The sequence below is a fragment of the Eurosta solidaginis genome, chromosome 3, assembly GCF_040869045.1.
Source record: "Eurosta solidaginis isolate ZX-2024a chromosome 3, ASM4086904v1, whole genome shotgun sequence".
NCBI classification, from domain to species: Eukaryota; Metazoa; Arthropoda; class Insecta; order Diptera; family Tephritidae; genus Eurosta; species Eurosta solidaginis.
In genome coordinates this window covers 14,583,520-14,607,494 of record NC_090321.1, presented here as the reverse complement: position 1 = coordinate 14,607,494, position 23,975 = coordinate 14,583,520, and the positions used below count along the sequence as shown (strand labels likewise).

Genomic DNA, 23,975 nt, shown 5'->3' with positions numbered 1-23,975 from the left:
TTTTTCCTTTTGGAAACTCAGAACAAATTGATTTGGTGGCTTGGCAAACCCTTCCATTGTGTTTTTGCCATGAAATTGTTCTCAGCAAAAAGGTTACCTGCGTTATCAGATGCACATGGAGTCGGCCTAAAACGGATAGGATGACCAATTAATGCTCCCATTAGCACACAACAATCTGGAAGAAAAGTAGGTTCTATCTGCCCGGATATTTATTTTCAGTTTAGCATAAATATTTCATGCTCTTTTAATGAGAGAAGGTTTCAATACCGAGGCAGATTGCTCTAGGAACGATAATGGTGACCTGGTAACTGACGTACAGAGTGTAGTGGAAGACGAACCCGATACCCCGATCGCCGATGATGAAAAACTCGCTACGGCATCCACCTTTTTCGAAGTGAGAATGGCAGCATCACAAATAAAAAATCACAAGGTTCCAAGTAATGACGGGATATCCGCCGGGCTGTTCAAACATGAAGGCAAAGAGTTGATATAAGATAAAGAAGCAAAAAAAGTGGGTCTTGCAGTAAATGTGGACAAGACGAAGTACCTGCTGTCATCGTGGCCTTTGTAGCCACGTCACTGTTGACGGATATAAATTCGAGGCTGTAAAGTATTTTGTCTATTTGGGAAGCAGCATTAAAAGCAAAAACAATGTCTTGCCAACAAGTGCTTCTTTTGACAATTGAAAAGTAAAATCCTCTATCTCTTTGAACAAAAATCTCGCTCTACAAGTCACTCATCATACCTGTCCTGATGTGTGGCTCGGAATCTTGGCAGGTGTCGAGAGAAGATGATATGGCTCTTGGATTATTCGAGAGAAATGTTCTCCGAAGAAGAGTATCGATGAAGGCATAATGATGAGCTTTTCGCATATATGTCGATAGTGCAGTGAATAAAAACAGAAAGCTTCGCTAGGTAGGCCATATTATGCGGATGAACGAATACGCTCCGGCAGTTTGTAGACAGAGGAAAGACAGGTCTTCTCTCATTGTGTTGGGAGACAGTTGGATGAAGATCCTTCTATTCTCATTCCGTACGAAAAAAGTACAAAAACTTTGAGTTAAATGTGAGAGGGGTTCTGAGGGGGCCCGCGATTTAGATGTACTATGACATTTTTTTTTTAATACAGGGGAGTATTTAGTTGTTCCATGTGCAATTTTTAAGCCGAATTTCAAAAGCAGCGAAAAACTGCATTTCGTTTTAATATTATAGTGAAGTGTGAAAAATTAAAATCTATATATATAAAAAGAAAGGCTAAAATGTGTGTTAGTTGGTCGCCGGTGTTTGAAGAGATGCGTCGGCCGATTATGTTCAAACTTTCACACAAGTTGCGTAAACCTAACGCGGTGGTTACTACAGGTACAGGGTCTCGAGATATAGGCCAAAACGTGGGCCAGTGAATGCCTAGACAGTGTTTATACAATATGGATATCAAATGAAAGCTGTTGATGAGTGCTTTGGTACAGAGTAATATATTATCCAGAGACGGACTGGGACTGGGATTAGGACTAGGACTGGGACTGAGACTCGCAGTGGGACTGGGACTGAGACTGGAATAAAATACATACCACCCTCTGGGACAGGCAATAAGGGATGCAGAAAAATGAGAAGGAATTGAGAGAAGAGAAAAGAGATAAGGAGAAGGAGATTGAGAAAGAGATAGAATGAGACGAAGATGGAGATAGATGAAGCGAAAAAGACGGAGGGAGGAGTGAATAAGAGGATTAGGAAAAAAGTGAAGAGGGGTGGAGGGCAGAGTCAGACGGAAAAAGCTTATTAAAATATATGCAGATAAGCCAAATTTAGGGCAGGAAAACGTCTGCTGGGTCTTCTAGTGATGATTATTAATTTTAATTATTCAATATATGTAGAAAGTTCAGATATCAAAGAGTGGCTTTAGTAGCCTTTTTCGCTGCAAAATTTTTATGGTAATATCAAAATTTAACTGTCTTGCCAAAACGGATTCAACACAAGGCGTGGCAAGTCCTGAAACTCGCTCTTGAAATGAACACGATCTATGAAAGTTTTTGATCCTTGAAAGGACGCTGAAAGATCGTTCTGCACTAGCTACAGTGACAGGTATAGTGTAAAAGATACGTATAGCAACACAAATGTTGGGGAAAATCGTATACAGATTTTGAACATACATATGTAGATGGCATTTAGCAATTCCAACGGTGACAGACCTTTATCAAAATCTGCTTCGTAAATGTGTTTCAAGTGAATTATTTAGCATTCTAAGCTTTGAGAAATGTCCGACTTGTATTTTTCGACAAATTTTGCTGCGCTCGCCGGAACCGTAGTTTCATCCATGTCTTCAAACTGCCACAAAAAGGAAAACGTCTCGTTCAAATTTCTCATAACTGCAAATCGTTTATTAATGCCAGTGATTACCGAATCGACGATCACCAAGAATGTATTGTTTTTAAAATCATCCGTAATCATCTCAGTTAAATTATCTTCAGAACGTCTTTTGGTTTTCTCTTTCGAATGTCCGGAAACATTGAGCGAGATATTCAATTGAATAGCAACTGTTTTGCATTCGTTTAAAATTGTTTCCCATTGGTTCCTGATCGACTTCGAATCAGCTAATAAGGCATCTAGATGTCGGACCGTAACATCTATGGTGGCGTCTCTAGCTTGTTGTTGTTGTTGCTGTTGTAGCGATAAGGTTGCTCCCCGAAGGCTTTGGGGAGTGTTATTGATGTGATGGTCTTTTGCCGGATCAGATCCGGTACGCTCCGGTACCACAGCACCATTAAGGTGCTAGCCCGACCATCTGGGGAACGAGTTATGTGGCCACATTAAACCTTCAGGCCATCACCGCCCTCCCCACCCCAAGTTCCATGAGGAGCTTGTGGTCGCCAGAGCGTCGTCTGTTAGTCAAACAGGAATCGCCGTGGATAAGTGAGGTTGACAATTGGGTTTGGAGAAGCTATATATTGCGCTGGCAACCTGAAGGGTTGCGCTACTCAGCCCCTTGAATCTGGTATTTTAGTCGCCTCTTACGACAGGCGTACCTACTGCGGGTATATTCTGACCCCCTAACCCGCTGGGGGTGCGCCCCTAGCTTGGAGGACCACGTTTCTTAATCAGCACTTTGAACATATTTGAGGACAGCAAGATACATTCGAACTTGTTGATGTACTTGAGAATGCCGGTAACATCGCCGTATGCTTGCGCTGTCAAATTTGGCTTTTGGCTGAAAGACTACGAAGAGATCTCAGTACTTTTTGTTTTATTGAGGATGTCCCATCGTTGTGAACTGCTGCTGAAAATAGTAAAACATTTTTGTGCAGCTCCGAAGAAAGTAATTGCAGCCGTACAACATTCTGCAGCATCAACAACACATAAATTGAGACTGTGGGTTGCACAAGGCGAGTAATCTGCATTCGAGTTTTTGTCGAAACATTCATTCATGTAAACATACATTTTTGTTTGATGTTTTTATTGTCTCCTCAGGCCCAGGCAAAAAATCATTATCAATATTCATTGCTTTTGAAATTCGGCTTAAAATTTGCACATGGAAAAACTAAAGACTTTCCTGAATTAAAAAAATGTCTTAGTACCTCTAAGTCGCGGGCCCCTGAGAAACCCCGGGCCCGGGGGCAATCCCCCCCCCCCCCCCATTCCACCCCCAAACCTCCATGCCCCCTCTCGAGGGGCTTGAGTAGTACTATTTAGTTTTCAACTCGACCCAAATATACCTTTGTGATAAAAAATGTAGAAGGAGGTAAGATCGGAGCAAAATACTTCGATTAGAATGAAGTCTGAACACTGCGTCAGCAATAAAGCATGTTTTCTAAAGCGTGACGTCACGCCGAGAAAATTTATTTCACAGCTAACTATATTTTTTGCTCTCTTATTTTTTAATGCGGGATCAGTTTATTGGTTCATGGGCCAATTGCTTTGTAAGTGGTTATGAGCATTTCTTTACCTGTTCCTTAAGTACTGCCAGCAAGAGATTTGAGGACGAAACCATGCTGTTGACAGGCTAGTTGCAAATTTGCTTTGAAATAGGGGAGCAAAATGGCTTCAAGCGTCTCAGCTACTGGCAATAGGAGAGATATCGGGGGCGATATGACTCTCCTAGGTTAGGTGGTTCCCAGACTTTAGTAGCGGGAACACCTTGGCCATTTTCCATTTTTCGGGAATAACAAAGGTGGAAAGAGACAGGTTGAAGACATGTGCTAAATATTTGAAACTCTCTTTCCCTGCTTTCGATGGTTTAGTTTGACCGATGGCATCGTCATCCTCTTTGGCGGTCATGGTAATTGAGGACGCGCTAAATTTATGTTTATGTGCGCGTCTGTTGGCCCTCCGTCTAACTTTGTCAACCGCAGAATGCATTATATATTGTCGGCAAAAAGCGCTCGCGCATTTTTCGCATCCGACAGCACTTTAACGCCAAAGGCGATGGAAATTTTGTCATTATGCTTGGACGGATTCGATAGGGACTTTACGGTGGATCAAAGCTTACCCACTCCGGCAGAGAGGTTACAACTACTTAGATGCTCCTCCCATTTCGCCCGCTTGTGTTCATCCACAAGCAATCTGATGCGTTGGTTTATATCCCTTATTTGGGGTCGCCGGGATCGAGATGTCTTATAAGGTCATTTTCTCTCGCTAAATTTGCGGCCTCCGCCGGAAAATTTCGGGAATTCTTCCGGCGGGAATAAAGCGAGCCGAGGCGGATTCAATGACCTTGCGGAAAGCACGCTCTCCTTCGCGAGCATCAGTCGGGGTAGGGAGGGCAGTAAAGCGGCTGCCTGTAAAGGATTTTTATTCATCCCACTTTCCTTTTTTAAAGTTTATGAAAGTGCGTTTTTCGGTGACGATGAAGTCGGCGGTACGCTCGAGCGAAATAAGTATTGGCCGGTGGTCGGATGTCAATGTTACCATCGGCTGCCAGTTGACGCAGTTTACGAGTCCTGCGCTGACGTTTAATATATCTGGCTAACTGTGACAGCTTCCTACCATACGAATGGGGGCGTCTCCGTTTTTTGTGCAGAACTTCGCTTTTTCTATTTGGTCCGCCAGCATCTCACCCCTGCTATCCGCCAACAAGTTTGAATGCCATAGATCGTGATGGGAATTGAAATCGCCTCAGATAATGCGATTATCGCCAGTGAGTAAGGGATATAGTTGTTGATGATTTCTAGGTTTACATCGCCTGACCGGACAGATAAGCCGTGACATTCTAGGACATTGACCCTGCGGCCGATGTCGGGATCAAATATATGATATTGCACTGAGTGGTGTATGATAAACGCGAAACCGTCTCTTGCGGACATTATACCCGGAACAGGTCTGCAGAACAGATCTTGCTGTGAGTTTAGTCTCTTGAATCGCAGCAATGCGGATGTTGTGCCGCTTCATGAAATCGACTATCTCCGTGATCTTGCCAGTTAATCCATTACAGTTTAACTGCAAAATTCTGAAGTGCAGCGGGTGAGACTTCGTCACTCTAGGAGTAAGTGACGGGTGACTACGCACGTGTTGTGAAAGAATAGGGCGCTATTGCTGTTGTGGCCCTTGGACTGGACGTCCCTGGGTAAGCATTGGGGTTCCCGGTGTATTTGGGTTTACGGCCTGGCAACATGGCGCAATGAAGCCCATCAGGGCGTTTCCGTCGCGGGAGCTGCATTGTGCAGATGTCGCAAACATATATATTCTATGATGGCAAACGGTGCAAAAGGTGAGCTCTAGCCCAGAACAACCTGACCGATGCAACCATCTCTTGCACGTGACACACTGACAAGAGTATGACCGTCCTAAAAAGATTATTTTCCGGCAAACGCAGCAAAACTATTTCTCAGGACCGGAGTCAGGAAATGGACCCGGATTGGCTTCGATACCTTCCCGGAGCAGATGAGTATGGCGCAGTCCCGCTGCAAGGAGCTGCTGGGAGGATGACAATTTGTGGGAGGAACACAACAAATTAAATGCGGTTACACTGAAATGGCAGTACTGGGCGAGAAAAATCCCAAGTCGCTCCGGTACATAGAACCGACTGCCTTGGGAAGCACGGTGAGGAATCTAATTAATTCCTGTGCAACCGCAAATAGCGAAAATAAATGTCCATTTGAAACTTGAAAGACTTCTCACCACTGATTGCCCAACTACCATCTACCTTTCTAAAGTACGCAAAGGTGGCAGAATTTTGATGAACCTCGCGGACTTATTGCACCCTTTCACGATTTAACAATAGCTTCTTAAGCAGTCGCATTTACTTTTTCTCGCATTTTTGAGTTGGGGTCTACTGGAAACCTTAGGGTCATATGGTATTTTAATCCACCACGGAGGTTTCTTCCATGGTAACATGGAGTTAAATAAAACGTCCAAAAAGTTCACATCGGTCGCGTTATCTGACGACACCCTGTACCACACAGTGGTTTTACACATCCCCTGAGGGATCTTATTTTCAAGAAAGGTATGATGGGTTGATTTTTGGTCTTTCTTCGCCGCACCATTTCTTCTTCAATCTTAATGTCCTTTGGATTATATCACATATGCACTTACATTTCATACAAATCCTTCGAACATCTTTCCAAAATCTATATAATAAAATTCAAATTATGTATGTATGTATGTATGTAGGAATATATCGAGTTGCATCCTAAACGGATCAACCGATCAAACCAAATTTGCATAACCCACTAGAAACCTTCCATGGATGGTCATATGCTAAAAATTATATCAATATATAAAAAGGGGGCGGCACCTCCCATGCAGAATGAATATTTGGTACTACATAACTCTGAAGGTGCTAGAACATTGAAATTCAGTAAGGCGTTATATGAGGTCAATCTCTAACACCCCCAAGAAAATGTGGGGTGGGGAGAAGGGGGCGTGGTACCTCCCATATAAATGGAATTTTTCATTTTGCATATCTCTGGATGTAGTAATGGTAGGATAATGAAAATTGGTAAGGAGCTATATGAGGTTAAGTCCTAACACCTCCAGTAAAATGTGCAATTGGGGAAAATGGGGCGTGGCACCTTTTCTACAAATGGGATTTTTCAGAACTATGGCTGCCGTACAAACTTAGGTTATTATAACAGCTAAAGTTTGACTACAGAGTTGTTTGGCTGTTATTCCTTTTGGATGTTTAGTAATCCTCCGCCGTTAAAATTTTTTGTTAACTTCAGTCTATCCGCATCTTTTATATATATATGTATATATAAAGTTAAAATTATGACTTATTTGTATGTAGGTATAAATCGGGTGGCGCCCTAAACGGATCGGCCGATCACAACTAAATTTGAATCACCCACTAGAAACCTTCCAAAGATTGTCATAGGCTAAATATAACTTCATTATAAAAAAAGAGGAATAATGAAAATTGGTATGGAGTTATTTGACGTTAAGTCCTTACACCACCAGTAATATATGGAATTGAAAAAAAGAAACAAGACAAATGGGACTTTCAGAATTATGGCTGCATTAAAAATTTAGGTTATTACAACACGTAAAGTTTGATTGCAGAGTTGGGTTTAGTATTCTTCTATGTTATCTTTAGAGTTGGTATTTTTGGATACGCATGGAGTAACCGGAAAAAAACCATTTCTGTTTAATTTGATATTAATTGATGTAATTTTAAGGTGTAATGAACATCAGAAAACGTGGTGCTTTCCTGTTACTTGCTGGAACAGCCGCAGTTGAAGTAGATGCGTGCTTTTTTGTCTATAGATGGCTTTATGTACAAAAATTTACTCTCTTTAGAAATAGGAGAGGGCATTTTGACGGAAACACTTCAAAAGCAGCTTTTGCTAAACAACTTCTTGAAACTAATTATGACAAAATTCCTATTTCTTTACTAACAGATTTGATTTCTTTTCCTGAATGTTTTTGAGAAAACACGAAATCACCTGAAGCTTTAATATCTAATGTTTCTTCCAAATATTGAATCTTCTTTACAAACTGTAAATTGCTTTGAGAAAAGGCATTTTGGGCACCTTAAAATGAGGATGTTAATATCACTAGAAACAAGACAACTTATCACACTATTAACACAGTCGTGGAAGAGTCCCAAGCTGTGCATATCCGATTGAGTTTATTAGCTCCTTTGAGGCATTAGAAATTTCTACTCATCGATTGATCCTTAAAAAAGGGCCCATAGTATCATAATATTTATGCTTCGTTATTTCGATTCTCCACGCTTATGTAGTGGGACAAATCTTTTCATCACAAAACATTTACGGATGTCATGGCAGCAATTCATTTTATTGGAAAATTTCGAAAAGAATACAGTTTAAAACCAAGGATTCCATTGATACCGATAGATTTCTCTATTCAATTTTAAATGCCTCAAATTTTCTATCCCTATCCATGAAGCTCAACGACGATCATTAGATGCGAATCAAGGTATTGATGAGCGCAATACAAATCTTTATAGCTTCAGAGCTACTGCAACTCATTTGTCAACCTCACCTACGCGAGGGAAATGCTGTTATATGATTATATCATACAACAACAGTCATTAGCTTTAGCAGAAGTCAATCTTACCAACTCATATTTTACTCATGGCCAGTTACGCGTAGCTTGCATATTTTTATAGAAATGTGGAGTAAAATCCACGGGCATAAGCTAGTACCAAACAAGATTTAAATTTTTTCTGCATTCATTCCATTCGTATATATTTTTTATTTAAGTTATATACTAAATTGATGATTATTTTACATTTGTATCATTCATAGATTTAAGTATATATTTTTCTTTAAATATCTGACTTAAATGTTATAAGTTTTCTGGTTTTAGTTTCTGTTATTTTTAAAGTACATACATTAAAAATTATAGATTTTTTATTTTTAATAGACTATGTGAAATACCTATACATTTAAAACTTGCAGTGATAGTTCAATTGGTAATTAAAAAAAAATCACTAAAAAAATATACAAAGTATAGATACATTCATCTTGCATAGTGATCAAAGGGTGATATTGAACTAAAACCTGGATAGCCACCATTTCCATTTGGTACAAAAGAAAAAAATGTTTGTCAAATATAATCATGCGCTGTTAAATTTAATTTTCTAGAAAACATAAAACTAAACAAATTATTCATTACCTTTTTTATATTTTTATTTATTTTTTAAAATTTTTCTTTTTTTAATAATAAATAGGTAGGTACAGTTTACATTTAGGATCACACTAGTCAAATTAAAAACTAATATTCAAAATTGATTAACATCAAAAAAAAATGAAAAATTTTAAATATATGTACATAGCTACAACTTGCTATGCGGTAAAAAAAATATTTTACACTTGTTAACTTAGCATGAAAATTTTGAGTTATTTCTCAACTAAAGCAATTTATAAAGCTAATTTCAGTTGAAGCTTTTCTTATGAAATGTTCAAACGAAAGTCTAAATTACGTGCATGGTAATACCAAACACTATTTTATTATTGCAAGAATGTGGGATGAATAAGTATTTGACCTTTAAAAAAGCAACTGCCCCAGCGGGTTAGGGAGTTAGAATAGAATATACCCGCGGTAGGTATGACTGTCGTAAGAGGCGACTAAAATACCAGCGCAATACATAGCTTCTCCAAACCCAATTGTCAACCTCAACTATCCGTGGCGAATCCTGTTCCATTAACAGCCGAGGCTCTGGCGACCCCGAACTCCTCATGGATCTAGGGGGTCGGAGGGTGTGATGGCCCAGAAGGTCGCATGTGGTCATAACAAATCGTTCCCGAGATTGTCGCGCTTGGTACCGGAACGTACCGGATCTGCATCCGGCAAAGGACCATCAACTCGACAACACTCCCAAAGACCTTCGGGGAATGTCCTTATCGCTACAACAAGAACAACAACAACATGGAAATGAGCATTTGAGTGAATACAACTCAAATGAAATGGCACACAAAGCAGGGGTTTGTCAATCTAAAGCCAAATTCATATACATATATAACGCAGCCAGAATACACATGTTTTAAACATTCATATAGTTTATTTTAATTTCAATATTTTTCTCATAGAAATTTTATTTTAGATGTAACGTTTTTTGTAAAGATAAAAAAGTTCTGAAACTTGTACGCTTTGCATTAGATCAAAAATCAGTAAGTGCAGCTTTGTAGCCCATTGAATTTTAGTCTCCCAAAAAATAGGTATAAGTTCGCTTAAAAGTTGCGTTTAATTTTTAGAATTTTTCTCTCAATGCATTACCCTTTTTCCTTTCATATAGCATTAAAATTTATTCCTGAGTTTTGCGATAAAAAAGCGATAAAAAAATTTTAAAGTTCAAGGGTTTAATGGCATACATAACTGTACTTTCAGCATTTATATACATATTTAATTTATTTAAATAAAAATTTTGAACTATTTGCACAATTTTTTAAATTTTTTTTAAAAGTTTTCAAAACTTTATTGAACTATAAAAAAACGCCCAAAAAATACGAACAAAGTTCACAACGAAGAATTATACTAAATTTGAAATCAGATTTCAATGAGAAAGATATTGCAATTAAGACGAAATTACATAACTTTTAAAATACAACAATTTAGAATATATATCTATAAAAAGGTGCATACATGAAAAATTTGAAACTAAAAGAATTACATAAATGGTTTTGTTGTTTCTTTTTCATACAATTTATATTTTAATATTTTCGTTTGGTTTTACTTTCGCTTACAGTACTAACGGACGTTTTTTTTATACTCAGTTGAGCAGAGCTCACAGAGTATATTAACTTTGATTGGATAACGGTTGGTTGTACAGGTATAAAGGAATCGAGATAGATATAGACTTTCATATATCAGAACCATCAGTATCGAAAAAAAATTTGATTGAGCCATGTCCGCCCCCCGTCCGTCTGCCCGTTAACACGATAACTTGAGTAAATTTTGAGGTATCTTGATGAAATTTGGTACGTAGATTCCTGGGCACTCGTCTCATATCGCTATTTAAAATGAACGATATCGGACAATAATCACGCCCACTTTTTCGATATCGAAAATTTCGAAAAACCGAAAAAATGCGATAATTCATTGCCAAAGGCGGTTAAAGCAATGAAACTTGGTAGATGGGTTGACGTTATGACGCAGAATATAATATTAGTAAGATTTTGGACAACGGGCGTGGCACCGCCCACTTTTACAAGAAGGTAATTTAAAAGTTTTGCAAGCTGTAATTTGGCAGTCGTTGAAGATATCACGATGAAATTTGGCAGGAACGTTACTTCTATTACTATATATGTGCTAAATAAAAATTAGCGAAATCGGATGAAGAACACGCCGACTTTTTAAAAAAAATTTTTTTTTAATTCAAATTTTAACAAAAAATTTTATATCTTTACTGTATATAAGTAGATCAAGTCAAAATTCAACTCCAGTAATGATATGATGCAACAAAATACAAAAATAAAAGAAAATTTCAAAATGGGCATGGCTCCGCCCATTTTCATTTAGTTTGTCTAGAATACTTTTAATGCCATAAGTCGAACAAAAATTTACCAATCCTTCTCAAATTTGGTAGGGGCATAGACTCTATGACGGTAACTGTTCTCTGTGAAAATGGGCGAAATCGGTGGAAGCCACGCCCAGTTTTTATACACAGTCCACCGTCTGTCCTTCCGCTCGGCCATTAACACAATAACTTGAGCAAAAACGGATATATCTTTCCTAAACTTAGCCCACGTACTTATCTGAACTCACTTTATCTTGGTATAAAAAATGGCCGAAATCCGACCATAACCACGCCCACTTTATCGATATCGAAAATTACGAAAAATGAAAAAAATGCCATAATTCTATACCAAATACGAAAAAAGGGATGAAACATGGTAACTGGGTTGGTTTATTGACGCAAAATATAACTTTGGAAAAACTTTGTAAAATGAGTGTGACACCTACCATATTAAGTAGAAGAAAATGAAAAAGTTCTACAAGGCGAAATCAACAGCCCTTGGAATCTTGGCAGGAATACTGTTGTTGGTATTGCATATATAAATAAATTAGCAGTACCCGACAGATGTTTTTCTGGATCAACTGGTCCACATTTTGGTCGACATCGCGAGAACGCCTTCATATATATATCTAAGGGCCACTCGCTTTTAAAACCCCCATTAATACCTTTAATTTGATATCCATATCTTACAAAGACATTCTAGAGTCACCCCTGGCCCACCCTAATGGTGATATCTCGAAAGGCGTCCACCTATAGACCTAATGCATACTCCCTCTTAAAATGCTCATTACCACCTTTCGTTTGATACCCATATCGTACAAACACATTCTAGAGTCACCCCTGGTCCACCTTAATGGCTATATCTCGAAAAGGCTTCCACCGATAGACCTAAGGCCCACTCCCTCTTAAAATGCTCAGTAACACCTTTCATTTGATACCCATATCGTACAAACAAATTCTAGAGTCAGCCCTGGTCCACCTTTATGGCGATATCCCTAAATGGCGTCCATCCATAGAACTATGGCCTACTCTCTCTTAAAATACTCTTTAATACCTTCCATTTGATACACATGTCATACAACCACATTCCAGGGTTACCCTAGGTTCATTTTCCTACATGGTGATTTTCCTTATTTTGTCTCCATAGCTCTCAACTGAGTATGTAATGTTCGGTTACACCCGAACTTAGCCTTCCTTACTTGTTTTTAATTTTGTTTGAGTTGCACACAACAACATTTAATTTTTATAAGTACATTTTTACAAAGTGCGTTGATAGTTTTTGTTTTGTTTTAATTTAGCAAATAAAATTTACACAATGCGAGCCAACTGTTTAAACTATATTCGTTTTAATTATTACATTCAAAATTTAATTCATATGCAACTCTATAAAATTTAATTAAGTATCTATATTTTAAACATATTTCCATAGTGACCAAATCCGTATTTCGTAATTGTCATCGTTGAATATTTCCCGCATGCGCTGTGGCATGCTTAAGGAATTGTGCATTAAAGATTGATTTTAGACATTCAATAGTACAAATAAGTATATTAATAGCGTTTAATATTGTTCATTTTTCTTTAGGTTTTATTTAGTTCGCAAAAGCATTTGCTTACGCAAGCGCATATAGCACGTAATTACTTAAAATAAAAGTAAGTAGTAAATTTTTTTACACGCATCAGCACAAAATACTTAAATACATACGTATACGCAAATAATGCATACATAAGTAATTGTTCATTTTAACGAAACTTTTTTTTTTACTTTACTGTCACTTTTGTAGAAAATAAATATATGAGTTCAGTTACAGCAATATTATATTTTTATACAAATTATATGTATGCTAAATATTTCAAAATTACAGAACACTAATTAATGAACAGTTTTTCATTGAAATTAGCTTTTTGAATTAGTTATCAGCTGATAGAGTAGTATTTAGCTGTTGCTGTTTTGAAAATTAGCTCTTTTTTTGTTTTTGGTTTGCCACGTATGAGCAGCCGGCTTTTGTTTCGAATTTGAAGCTATTTAGAGAACATTTGATATAAATGAGCTTGGAACGAAGTTCTATCTACACCACGGCGCACAGTGTTTCGTGTAGAACAAGCTAGCCGGACAAAAACAAAGTTCTTATTCCAAGAAAAGTGTAATAAGAAATGAAAGAAAACAAACAAAATAACTGGATTTTTGCTTTTTTTTTTTTGATATTTTTGCTCATATATATTGAGTAATTGAAGTAAGAAGGCAGGAGTGGCCGTAAAATGCATTGATTAATTTGCAAAATTCTTGTTGAATATTAAGATCCATATTTCTTTTAAGTGAACACCTTTACATAATTTTTTTGATGGATTCTAAGCTTGAAGGTGATTAAAATTTTTTAATTGTAATTCTTTCACAATTAGAGTATTTTCAATATATTTAACATTCCGTTATTAAGAAGAAAAGGTATTCTTTCCCTATATTTTTAACTTTAGGGACAAAAAAGTTACATACATCCGCGGACATCCGCGCTTAATTTTACATATGTTATAGTCGCAAGTATTCTCTAATATTAGAAAGAAAAAACGATTGCGAATTCTTTGCACATCTATTTTAATTTTTTTTTTTGTAGATTTAGTTATTTCTACATATCAAATTGGATGTATGTACGTACCAGCTCCGACGAGATATTTGAACCTTTAAAGCTGATCTACAAACGGCAAAGCCAATTCCCTGGTACAGGGAACAAACACGTAGCCATAAAACATACAAAAATAAACGGGCAAGGTCAACAAGAGCACACCAAAAGCAAAAAGGCGAAGATCACTGACTTCAACCTACCACAACCTACCGCACCAGTCACCAAGGCATAAAAACAGGTACATACAATGGATTGATGAAGATAAACCAAAACCAGGTTTCGGCAATACCAATGACGGCAACACTGCTCGTAGGTTTTTCGAAAATTCTGAGGCTAGTGCTGAGATTACGGGATTGGATGTAACGCTCATCAAAAATTCGACACTCTCCTTCGCGCATTAGCGTCTGGGTACAATATAAATATCCAAAAATTTGAAAAATTTGCGGTCGAGACTAAAAAACTATACATAGATCTCTATCCATGGTTTAATATGCCTGTTACAGTTCATAAATTCTTAGTGCATAGTACTGATATTATAAAATCAGCAATTTTACCTATTGGTCAACTTTCCGAGGAATCACAGGAAGCCCGTAACAAATATTCTAGACGATTCAGGGCTGACACACAAAAGCAGTCGCGTGAAGCCACGAATAGAGATCTTATGAATATGTTGCTTATAACATCGGATCCTTTGGTTAACAGTTTTAGGGAGATACCTAAGAAAAAATTTAAAAGTCTGACTTTAGAAGTCTTAAATTTACTGTCCCCCGGTAATGTTGAGGAGTCAATAAATACCCCAGTTGTTTCAAGCTTTCACAGTAGTGTTGCTGATGTTCATGACTATTCCACACGTGACTCATCGAATGAAAGTGATGATAGCGAATAATAACATAATTATAAAAGATAACTAACCCTATAACTTTTTGTTGGATCAGGTTTTATTTAATTTAAATCTATTGTCTTTTCTACTTTGTATGATACTTTACTTTTAAGTTTTTGTAATAAGTAATTTTCACATAATTAATTTTATTATTTACATTGTTATTATTTTTATTGTAATTCACTTTTACATTCCTGACTGATACTATAAAATAATTCTGTAAAAATTGTAGTGCCAGGATAAATACTCAAATAAATACAAAATATGTATGTACATATGTACAGTCACTCACATAAATAACTAGACACCCTTTTTGGATAATTCTTACAATTTTCGCTTTCGCAAATTTATTTTAACTAATTTCCCATAAGAAAATTTGTCACGATCTATAACAAAAACTAAATTATATTTAAAAAATTCGACGAATTTTCATAAAAAATTTTAATTTTTTTTCCGAATTTTTAAATTTTTTAGAGTATTGAAATTTGTATTCCATTCAATTTAAGTACAATAAAGTAATATTCTTAAGTCCTTTAAATTGTTTTGGATCTATGTCACTTATTCACATGAGTTACTGTATATGAAATAAGCAAATGTATGCATATGAAGTAAAATTTTGGAAAAAAATAAAAAAAAAATATCATATGGCTGAAAAAAATGACGTAGTTGTAATAAATGACTGCATATGAAACGGAAAATCTCATAAAATAATTTTGTCCAGCTAGCTTGTTCTACACGAAACACTGTGCGGCGGCCGCTTGATCTATAGTAATGCAACACATGTATTCTAATGAATTTATATGCGCTGAATCCGAATCCAATATCAGAATTGGCCTGGCGGTTCTAACATCAAAAAATCTCTCAATCGCCAGTGCTTATTTTTCGTGTTGTGAGGTTAAATCTGAAACACGACCCTTTAGCAAATTCCAACGCCAGATTCGGATTCAGCTTGAATTTTACTGCGCGAGTTCGCTATCAGAATTGGTCCAGCGAGTCTATTTCGCCCTGAACCTCATAAAAAGCTCAATTGCCTGTGTTTTTTTTTTTTTATTATTTTTTTGTTTTCAGTTTTGAGCTTAGGACTGAACCGTTAGGCAAATACTGACGGCTTCTAATTGTTTCGAAGATCGACCTGTTGCTGCAATTTTGAACTTCGAAACACAAAACTATGTTTTTGAGGCTAAATTCGAAAAACGGGAAATTACTCATTTACTTATAGGTCAACCTCTACAAAAATAATTGTTGACTCAGTTTTCATAAGCAAGAAATAAATAAAATATATAAGAAAGGGTTCAGTTTCCAACTTCGAAAGATATAATCTATGTTTTGACGGCAAATTTCGAAAAACGGGAAATTACTTTTTTGCTTTTTGATTAATCTTCACAAAAATCATCAACTGACTTTGCCTATACAATTGATGAAATATATTAGGAAAGATCGGATTTCGAATTTCGAAAAATAAAACCTATGTTTGTTTTTTTTTTTCCTTACGGATCAAGCTCTACAAAAATATTGGTTTACTAATTTTTCATATTTCGAACTTCGAAAGCCAAAGTTTAGTTTTTGCAGGCTTACTTCGAAAAAAGCGAATTAACTTTTTGTTTATGGACCAAACTCTTCAAAATATTTTTTAACAGATTTTTCATATATAATAAAGAAAACAAATTTATTAGGAGGGTTCCAATTTCGATCTTCGAAAATCAAAATTAAAATTATGCCAAACTTATGCAATTTCTTGACTATGTAAATGTTGCACCAATTGATCACGTTTATCAACAATAGCCACCAGTTCTTCGAGCAGCAGTCGTTCCTTTTCACGTTGTGCTTCTGTTTTGCGCCAATCCTCAACGGATTGTGCCGCGCGCAATTCCTGATTCAAAAGCGTATATTTACGCTCCATATCGCTTTCTTGCTCACTAAAACAAAAAAATCAATACTTAATTTTTACGATTTAAATATTACAATAAATAAAAATTACGTACAGTATATTGAGTTGCATTTGACGGCGCAAAAGCGCGTTCTTTTTGTTGACAAGCGTAAACCACTGCGACAGCAATTGTTCCTCCGTCTCATCGGTTTCTATGCGATGAGTATTTTATATGACTAATAAAGGTAACAAATGAGCAATTTAGTAAATAGTTGAACGATGAAATAGCGGATACAGTTTTTTATGTTTTTTTTTTTTAATTAATTACAATTAAATAAGCATGATTAAAAAAATTTTGGGAAATTAACATTTGGAAATCAGATTAAGTATTTAACGAAATTAATTCAGTTAAGTAAAAGTGTTGCGTAATGTATATTGGAACCATCTTCCGTTTCGAGAACGAAAATCGACACAGATGATGGCACAACGCCGAAACCGGTTTGTCTCAAAACCAAATTTGACAAGGGATGACGGAAAATCGTTCCAATATACATCATTTATCCACCCTGTCGGAAAATCAACAAAACAAGATAAGTCAAAAGTGTTGAGCTTTTACATTTTAAAACAAAAAGTATACCCCTTTGCATGTACTTACATTTACAGCCCACACAGAAGTGGCATGTTTTAACCATTTGCGTAATTTCGTTAGTTTCAATATTTTCCTGATAAATCTTATTTCAATGCAGGATAAATCTACGTTCTAAGTTTTGCTAAAATCTTGTAAGAGCTCAAAAAGTATTGAACATTTTCCAAACAAAATTTCGAGAAAGTTTCAAAACAATTTTTTAGTCTTCATAAAAGTTTCGAAAATGTTTAAAGAAAAAATCTAATATTTATCTTAAAAAAAATCAAATTTTGAATCAATATACGGAATTGTCTCCTTGCAATGTTTCAAACCAATTTCTAAGTTTTTCAACAAAGTTTGGAAGAGCCAAATTTATTCCAATATACGAAACTTTTTCCTTACTATTTTTAATATGAGTAAAATGGTTTGCCATTTTAAAAAAAATACTATAAATTCAAGTCGATTTTTAAGCGGGTGAATATATCACACTTTGTAACTAAAACCCAATGAGCGCGAAAACTGCACTTTGAGTTTTATGATTTAAAATAAAAAATAGTTTTTTTTTAATTTTCAAAACTTTTGTGAGTTTTTAAAAGCTTTTAGAACATAGATTGCTATCATTGTGGATAAAACAAGTGTGATATCTTATCCGTTAATTGTCCGACAGGATATTCAAGATGGCTACTTTTTGGCGTTTTGGCAGCGTTTTGACAGGATGTTCAATATGGCGGCGCATACGGTCGCCTATATTCAGCGGGTGATAGAAAGAGATACAGGTTGAGAGCAAAATAGTCACTTTGAAAATCAGGTGATCCATTCTATTTGTAATTTTGACGTCTATGCAGAAGTTATCACACTTGCCTTATCCACAATGATTGCTATCTTTCTCAAATGAGATTTCTAAGAGAGAGATATCGACATTACAGTATATTCATACACATGTGCCGCATTACCTTATCCGTAAATTTTTTTGCGTAGCTGTGTAATTTGACGTTTAAAATGAGAAATGGTTAAAACATGCCTATTCTAGATGGGCTATAAATTTATATTTATAAAATTGGGTATATGAGTATGTGTGATGAGTTTAGTATATGGTGAGTACAGCATTACGAATATGGATTATCATTTCCTAATTTGTACAAAGCATAAATTTATTTACCAATGCGATTTCTTTTTTAAATTAATTATTTATCTATTTAGCACTTAGTAGGATGCCTGTATTGTCAAGCATATCAACAATATTGCTAAGCTATTAACATATTTAATTTTATACAGTTACAGTTATAAACTAGACAATGTATTTGTTAACATATGGGCAGCAATTAGAACAAACAAATATTACGATGAATGCGAACTTTACAAGAATGTAATATAATCGATTAGTGAAGTTATTAATTATAGTTTAAATACGCAGGAGCAACAACAATAATGGTGAGTAACAACAGCAGAGAAGACCTCCTTTTTTACAGCATACAAGCGCTTATTTAACCGTAAAAGCTAAGCGTATTTTAATGAAATCAAAGAGCTATGAGTGGTGAAGGTTTGAAGTTTAACGGTAAGCTTCCAAAGGGCGAAAACTACAATGCAACAAATTTTCAATGAAAAAAATAAATAAACCACGGCGTTGAAAAGTACATAGATAAATTTGCGGTAAGCGAGTGAAAAGCGTTGCGCGCATGCGTTTTCGCTGCATATTTTTGCAATTATGTTGTTGTGCGGCGTTTTTTGTTGTTGGTGTTTTTTTTTTAAGAATTTTGCCGCAAAATAGGCTACACTCTTGCAAAAGTAGTTGTAGTAGTTATGTAAGAGTTGCAGAAATTAATTGTAACTACATTCATTCAATTGATTGAAGTTATGAAAGAAGTTGTAATGTTTACCCGCAACGTCGCTGACACCACCACGATTGCTATGGCATTGACAACGACTACGTCGACGACTACGACTGCCAGGCGGTTCTTCGGTTTGGCAACGCATAAGCCGCGTCTTATTTTCACATTCGTCTTTACATGACAATTGCACGTGCACCTTTGGCACATTATCACAGGAGGAATGAATTGAGGATGCTGCGGTTGTTGTTGTATTCGTATTTGAGGAGGAGGAGAACATAAAATTGAACGGCGCAAAGGCGTTTGTAAAATTTCTACTACTTATAAAACTATTTTGCTGTTGTTGCTGTTGGTGATGCGCATGAATTTTCTGATTTTCATTCGCATCTACAATACAAGATTGTGAACGTGGACGGTTGTGTGCTCGGCGCTTCGGCTGTTGACTTGCGTTTTCAGTCGCTTGCATGCGTTGACGATTTTGACGTAGTCTCCCATGCTTGCGACGTATTACACGCTCATCAACGGCAGTAGCGGCTGCCGTCAGCGTCGATTGCACATTGTCGTTTGCACGTACTGCTGCCTGCTCATCATCAGACAATGGCGAAGGTGTTACAGAGCCTGATGATGTGCATGGCGAAGTATCGTCACCCGAAGGTGGCATTGAAAACTGGCCATCGCTATCGATATCGAGCAATTTAATACGTATACTATCACCACCACCAATACTATTGCGTAACATTCTAAGGAAAGGATTACGCTGTCTACGATTATTACTTGGATTGCCACCCATGACGGCGCGTAATTTCTTCTCCAAACTGCTAGCCTTTTGATCGATGGCCTCCTGTTCGCGTTCCAGCGCTTCTAGCTCCGATTCAATGTAGGATAGTTTATCGCCCTGCTAAGGAGAGAAAAAAAGGATTACTAGTTTACAGAAAATGTTTGTAATAAGTATCACTATGCAACAGCATTTTTCGGGGTGCAATAATTTAGACTCTGTCTGATGATGTCCGTTTTTAAATTCGCAAATATTTTGTCTAATTTTTATTGTGGGGCCGTTTTTCCAAGTTAGCCTCCAAACCTAGATAAAGGCCTTCGAAGTTTGAAATTGAACCTTGTTAAGATATTTTATTTTTTACTTTATTAAAGTTCAATTGTAATTATAGTTTTTTGTTTTTATACCTTTCATGAAAATGAAATGGTATATTAATTTCGTCACGAAACCCAAAATTGTAAGTCCTTAAAGGAAAATAGATAGACCCACCATTAAGTATACCGAAATAATCAGGATGAAGAGCTGAGTTGATTTAGCCACGTCCGTCTGTCTGTTTGTATGCAAAGTAGTCCCTCAATTTTTGAGATATCCTGATTAAATTTGGTGAGCGGATGTATTTGGGCGTCCGATTAGACATTTGTCGGAACCGGCCTGATAGGACCACTATAGCATATATCCTCCATAAAACCGATTTTTCAGGAAAAGAGGATTTTTGTCATATCTTCCTCAATTTAACAGATTGAAGCTTCAAACTTCACCATATACTTTCGTATATTGCACATACTGTTGTCTGAAAAAATTGGTGAGATCGGTCATATATATAGTATACATCCCCCACAACCGATTGTTCAGATAAGAAACTTTTCGTAATTACAGCCCTATTTAAGAGCTAGAGGCTTTAAATTTCACCTAATGCTTACGTATATAGCATATATTGTTGTCTGAAAAAAATCATAGAGATCGGTTGTATATATATTATATATCTCATACAACCGATTGTTCAGATAAGAAACTTTTCGTAATTACTGCCCTATTTTAAGAGCTAGAGGCTTCAAACTTCAATAAATGCTTACGCATATAGCATATATTGTTGTCTGAAAAAATCATAAAGATCGGTGGTATATATAGTATATATATGGTGGTATATAGTCTATATATATTTTTTCGCAATTTTAGCCCCATTTTAACAGCTAGAAGCTTCAAATTTCACCAAATGCTTACGTATATAGCATATATTGTTGTCTGAAAAAATCATAGAGATCGGCGGTATATATAGTATATAGCTCATACAACCGATTGTTCAGATAAGAAACTTCGCACAATTTCTGTCCCATTTTAACAACTAGAAGCTTCAAATTTCACCAAATACTTACGTATATAGCATATATTGTTGTCTGAAAAAATCATAGAGATCGGCGGTATATATAGTATATAGCTCATACAACCGATTGTTCAGATAAGAAACTTCGCACAATTTCTGTCCCATTTTAACAACTAGAAGCTTCAAATTTCACCAAATACTTACGTATATAGCATATATTGTTGTCTGAAAAAATCATTGAGATCGGTGGTATATATAGTATATATCTCATACAACAGATAACAAACTTTGCGCAATTTCTGCCCCATTTTAACAGCTAGAAGCTTCAAATTTCACCAAATGTTTACGTATATAGCATATATTGTTGTCTGAAAAAATCATAGAGATCGGCGGTATATATAGTATATAGCTCATACAACCGATTGTTCAGATAAGAAACTTCGCACAATTTCTGTCCCATTTTAACAACTAGAAGCTTCAAATTTCACCAAATACTTACGTATATAGCATATATTGTTGTCTGAAAAAATCATAGAGATCGGCGGTATATATAGTATATAGCTCATACAACCGATTGTTCAGATAAGAAACTTCGCACAATTTCTGTCCCATTTTAACAACTAGAAGCTTCAAATTTCACCAAATACTTACGTATATAGCATATATTGTTGTCTGAAAAAATCATTGAGATCGGTGGTATATATAGTATATATCTCATACAACAGATAACAAACTTTGCGCAATTTCTGCCCCATTTTAACAGCTAGAAGCTTCAAATTTCACCAAATGCTTACGTATATAGCATATATTGTTGTCTGAAAAAATCATAGAGATCGGCGGTATATATAGTATATAGCTCATACAACCGATTGTTCAGATAAGAAACTTCGCACAATTTCTGTCCCATTTTAACAACTAGAAGCTTCAAATTTCACCAAATACTTACGTATATAGCATATATTGTTGTCTGAAAAAATCATTGAGATCGGTGGTATATATAGTATATATCTCATACAACAGATAACAAACTTTGCGCAATTTCTGCCCCATTTTAATAGCTAGAAGCTTCAAATTTCACCAAATGTTTACGTATATAGCATATATTCTTGTCTAAAAAAACCATAGAGATCGGTGGTATATATATTATTTACCCCATATAAACTGTCATTTTTGCCCCTTTTTTACGGCTAGAGGCTTCAAAATTCATCAAATTTCATCAAATAGTTACGTTTACGTCATATATTGTTGAAATACGTGATTCGTAGTCATAGATTTTACACGCAGACCACAAAAAACCAGAGACTTTGCATCCTCACACAAAGTACCTACCTGTTTTTTATTTTATATTTATCTTAAAAATCGTTAAGGTATGCAGATCTGTTCACTATATATTTCTTATCTTATACATCCGATTATTTGGAGATTACAAACGGGATAAGATTATTGTTCAGCCCCATTCATGAAAGGTATGAAGTCTTCGGTACAGCCGAAGACAGTCCCGTCCTTACATGTTGTTATATAAAAGTTATTATAAGGGTCAATCCGTATATAAACAAACGTTGGCGATCTGGTATTATGACACATTTATACCAAAGCATTTTGATACACTGAATCAGAGTCCGCTTCCAGAACTATACTAACAAGTTACGATTCGAATTTTGATGTGTCGAATCAGAATCTTCCATCAGAATTGACCTAACTTGTCGCGGTTCGAAAAAACATTCACTGGCGACGGAAAATTATTTGAAGTTAAGGCCGAACTTGGACCCGCTAACGCAATTATGATAGAGAATGCGGATTCAGCACATGGGGCATGCGAATACACGCTTAGCATTACCAGATCCGCCAAATTTTTTGGTGTACCTGTACAATTTAGCGCTTTTAATTTTTTTCGAAAATCAGCATTTTGACCTGTGATAATCTTATAACTTTAAACGAGCAATTCTTGTTTGTTTGTATAGCCGAACGATCTCGGGAACGGCTCAACCGATTTAAATGAAATTTGGCACAGAGATAAAGTATCACCTTCTAAGACTTTCTACCTAGGTGTTGCCACTCATAATGTTTCACAAGGTTGCCACCTTTACGAAATTAAAAAAAATTGCACGAGATATGCCGATATGGTTATCAGACGAAAGGTATTTCACTCCGCATTGAAATAGGGACATTTTTGAGTAGGGTTGCCATTTAGGGTTGCCACTTATTCTAAATTAAAAAAAATGCATTAGATATGCCGATATGGGTATCAAACGAAAGATATATCACTCCGCATTGCAATAGGGACATTTTTGAGTAGGGTTGCCATTTAGGGTTGCCACTTATTCCAAATTACAAAAAATTGCATCAGATATGCCGATATGGGTATCAAACGAAAGGTATTTCATTCCGCATTACAACAAGGACATTTTTGAGTAGGGTTCGAAATTAAAAAAATGCATTAGGTATGCCGTATGGGTATCAAACGAAAGGTATGTTACTCCGCATTGCAATAGGGACATTTTTGAGTAGGGTTGCCATTTAGGGTTGCCACTTATTCGAAATTAAAACAAATTGCATTAGATATGCCGATATGGGTATCAAACGAAAGGTATTTCATTCCGCATTACAACAGGGACATTTTTAAGTAGGGTTGCCAATTAGGGTTGGAATAGTTAGACGA

General features: G+C 36.1%; 1 protein-coding gene across 15 annotated transcripts in view; it reads right to left on the bottom strand.

The window, feature by feature from the left end:
• Positions 1-16,543: 16,543 nt before the first annotated feature.
• Positions 16,544-23,975, bottom strand: part of LOC137243327 (EH domain-binding protein 1-like) — a 143,475-nt gene continuing 136,043 nt past the window's right edge. For 13 of the 15 annotated variants that reach the window (XM_067770976.1, XM_067770990.1, XM_067770987.1 and 10 more), the window contains 3 exons: positions 19,275-20,121; positions 16,888-16,984; positions 16,544-16,821 (listed from right to left, as the gene is read on the bottom strand). In XM_067770976.1, the coding sequence (XP_067627077.1) occupies positions 16,629-16,821; positions 16,888-16,984; positions 19,275-20,121 (1,137 nt within the window). In that variant the 3' untranslated portion in view covers positions 16,544-16,628. The remainder of the gene's footprint in view (positions 16,822-16,887; positions 16,985-19,274; positions 20,122-23,975) is intronic. The other 2 variants (XM_067770993.1, XM_067770986.1) reach the window with 2 other exon arrangements.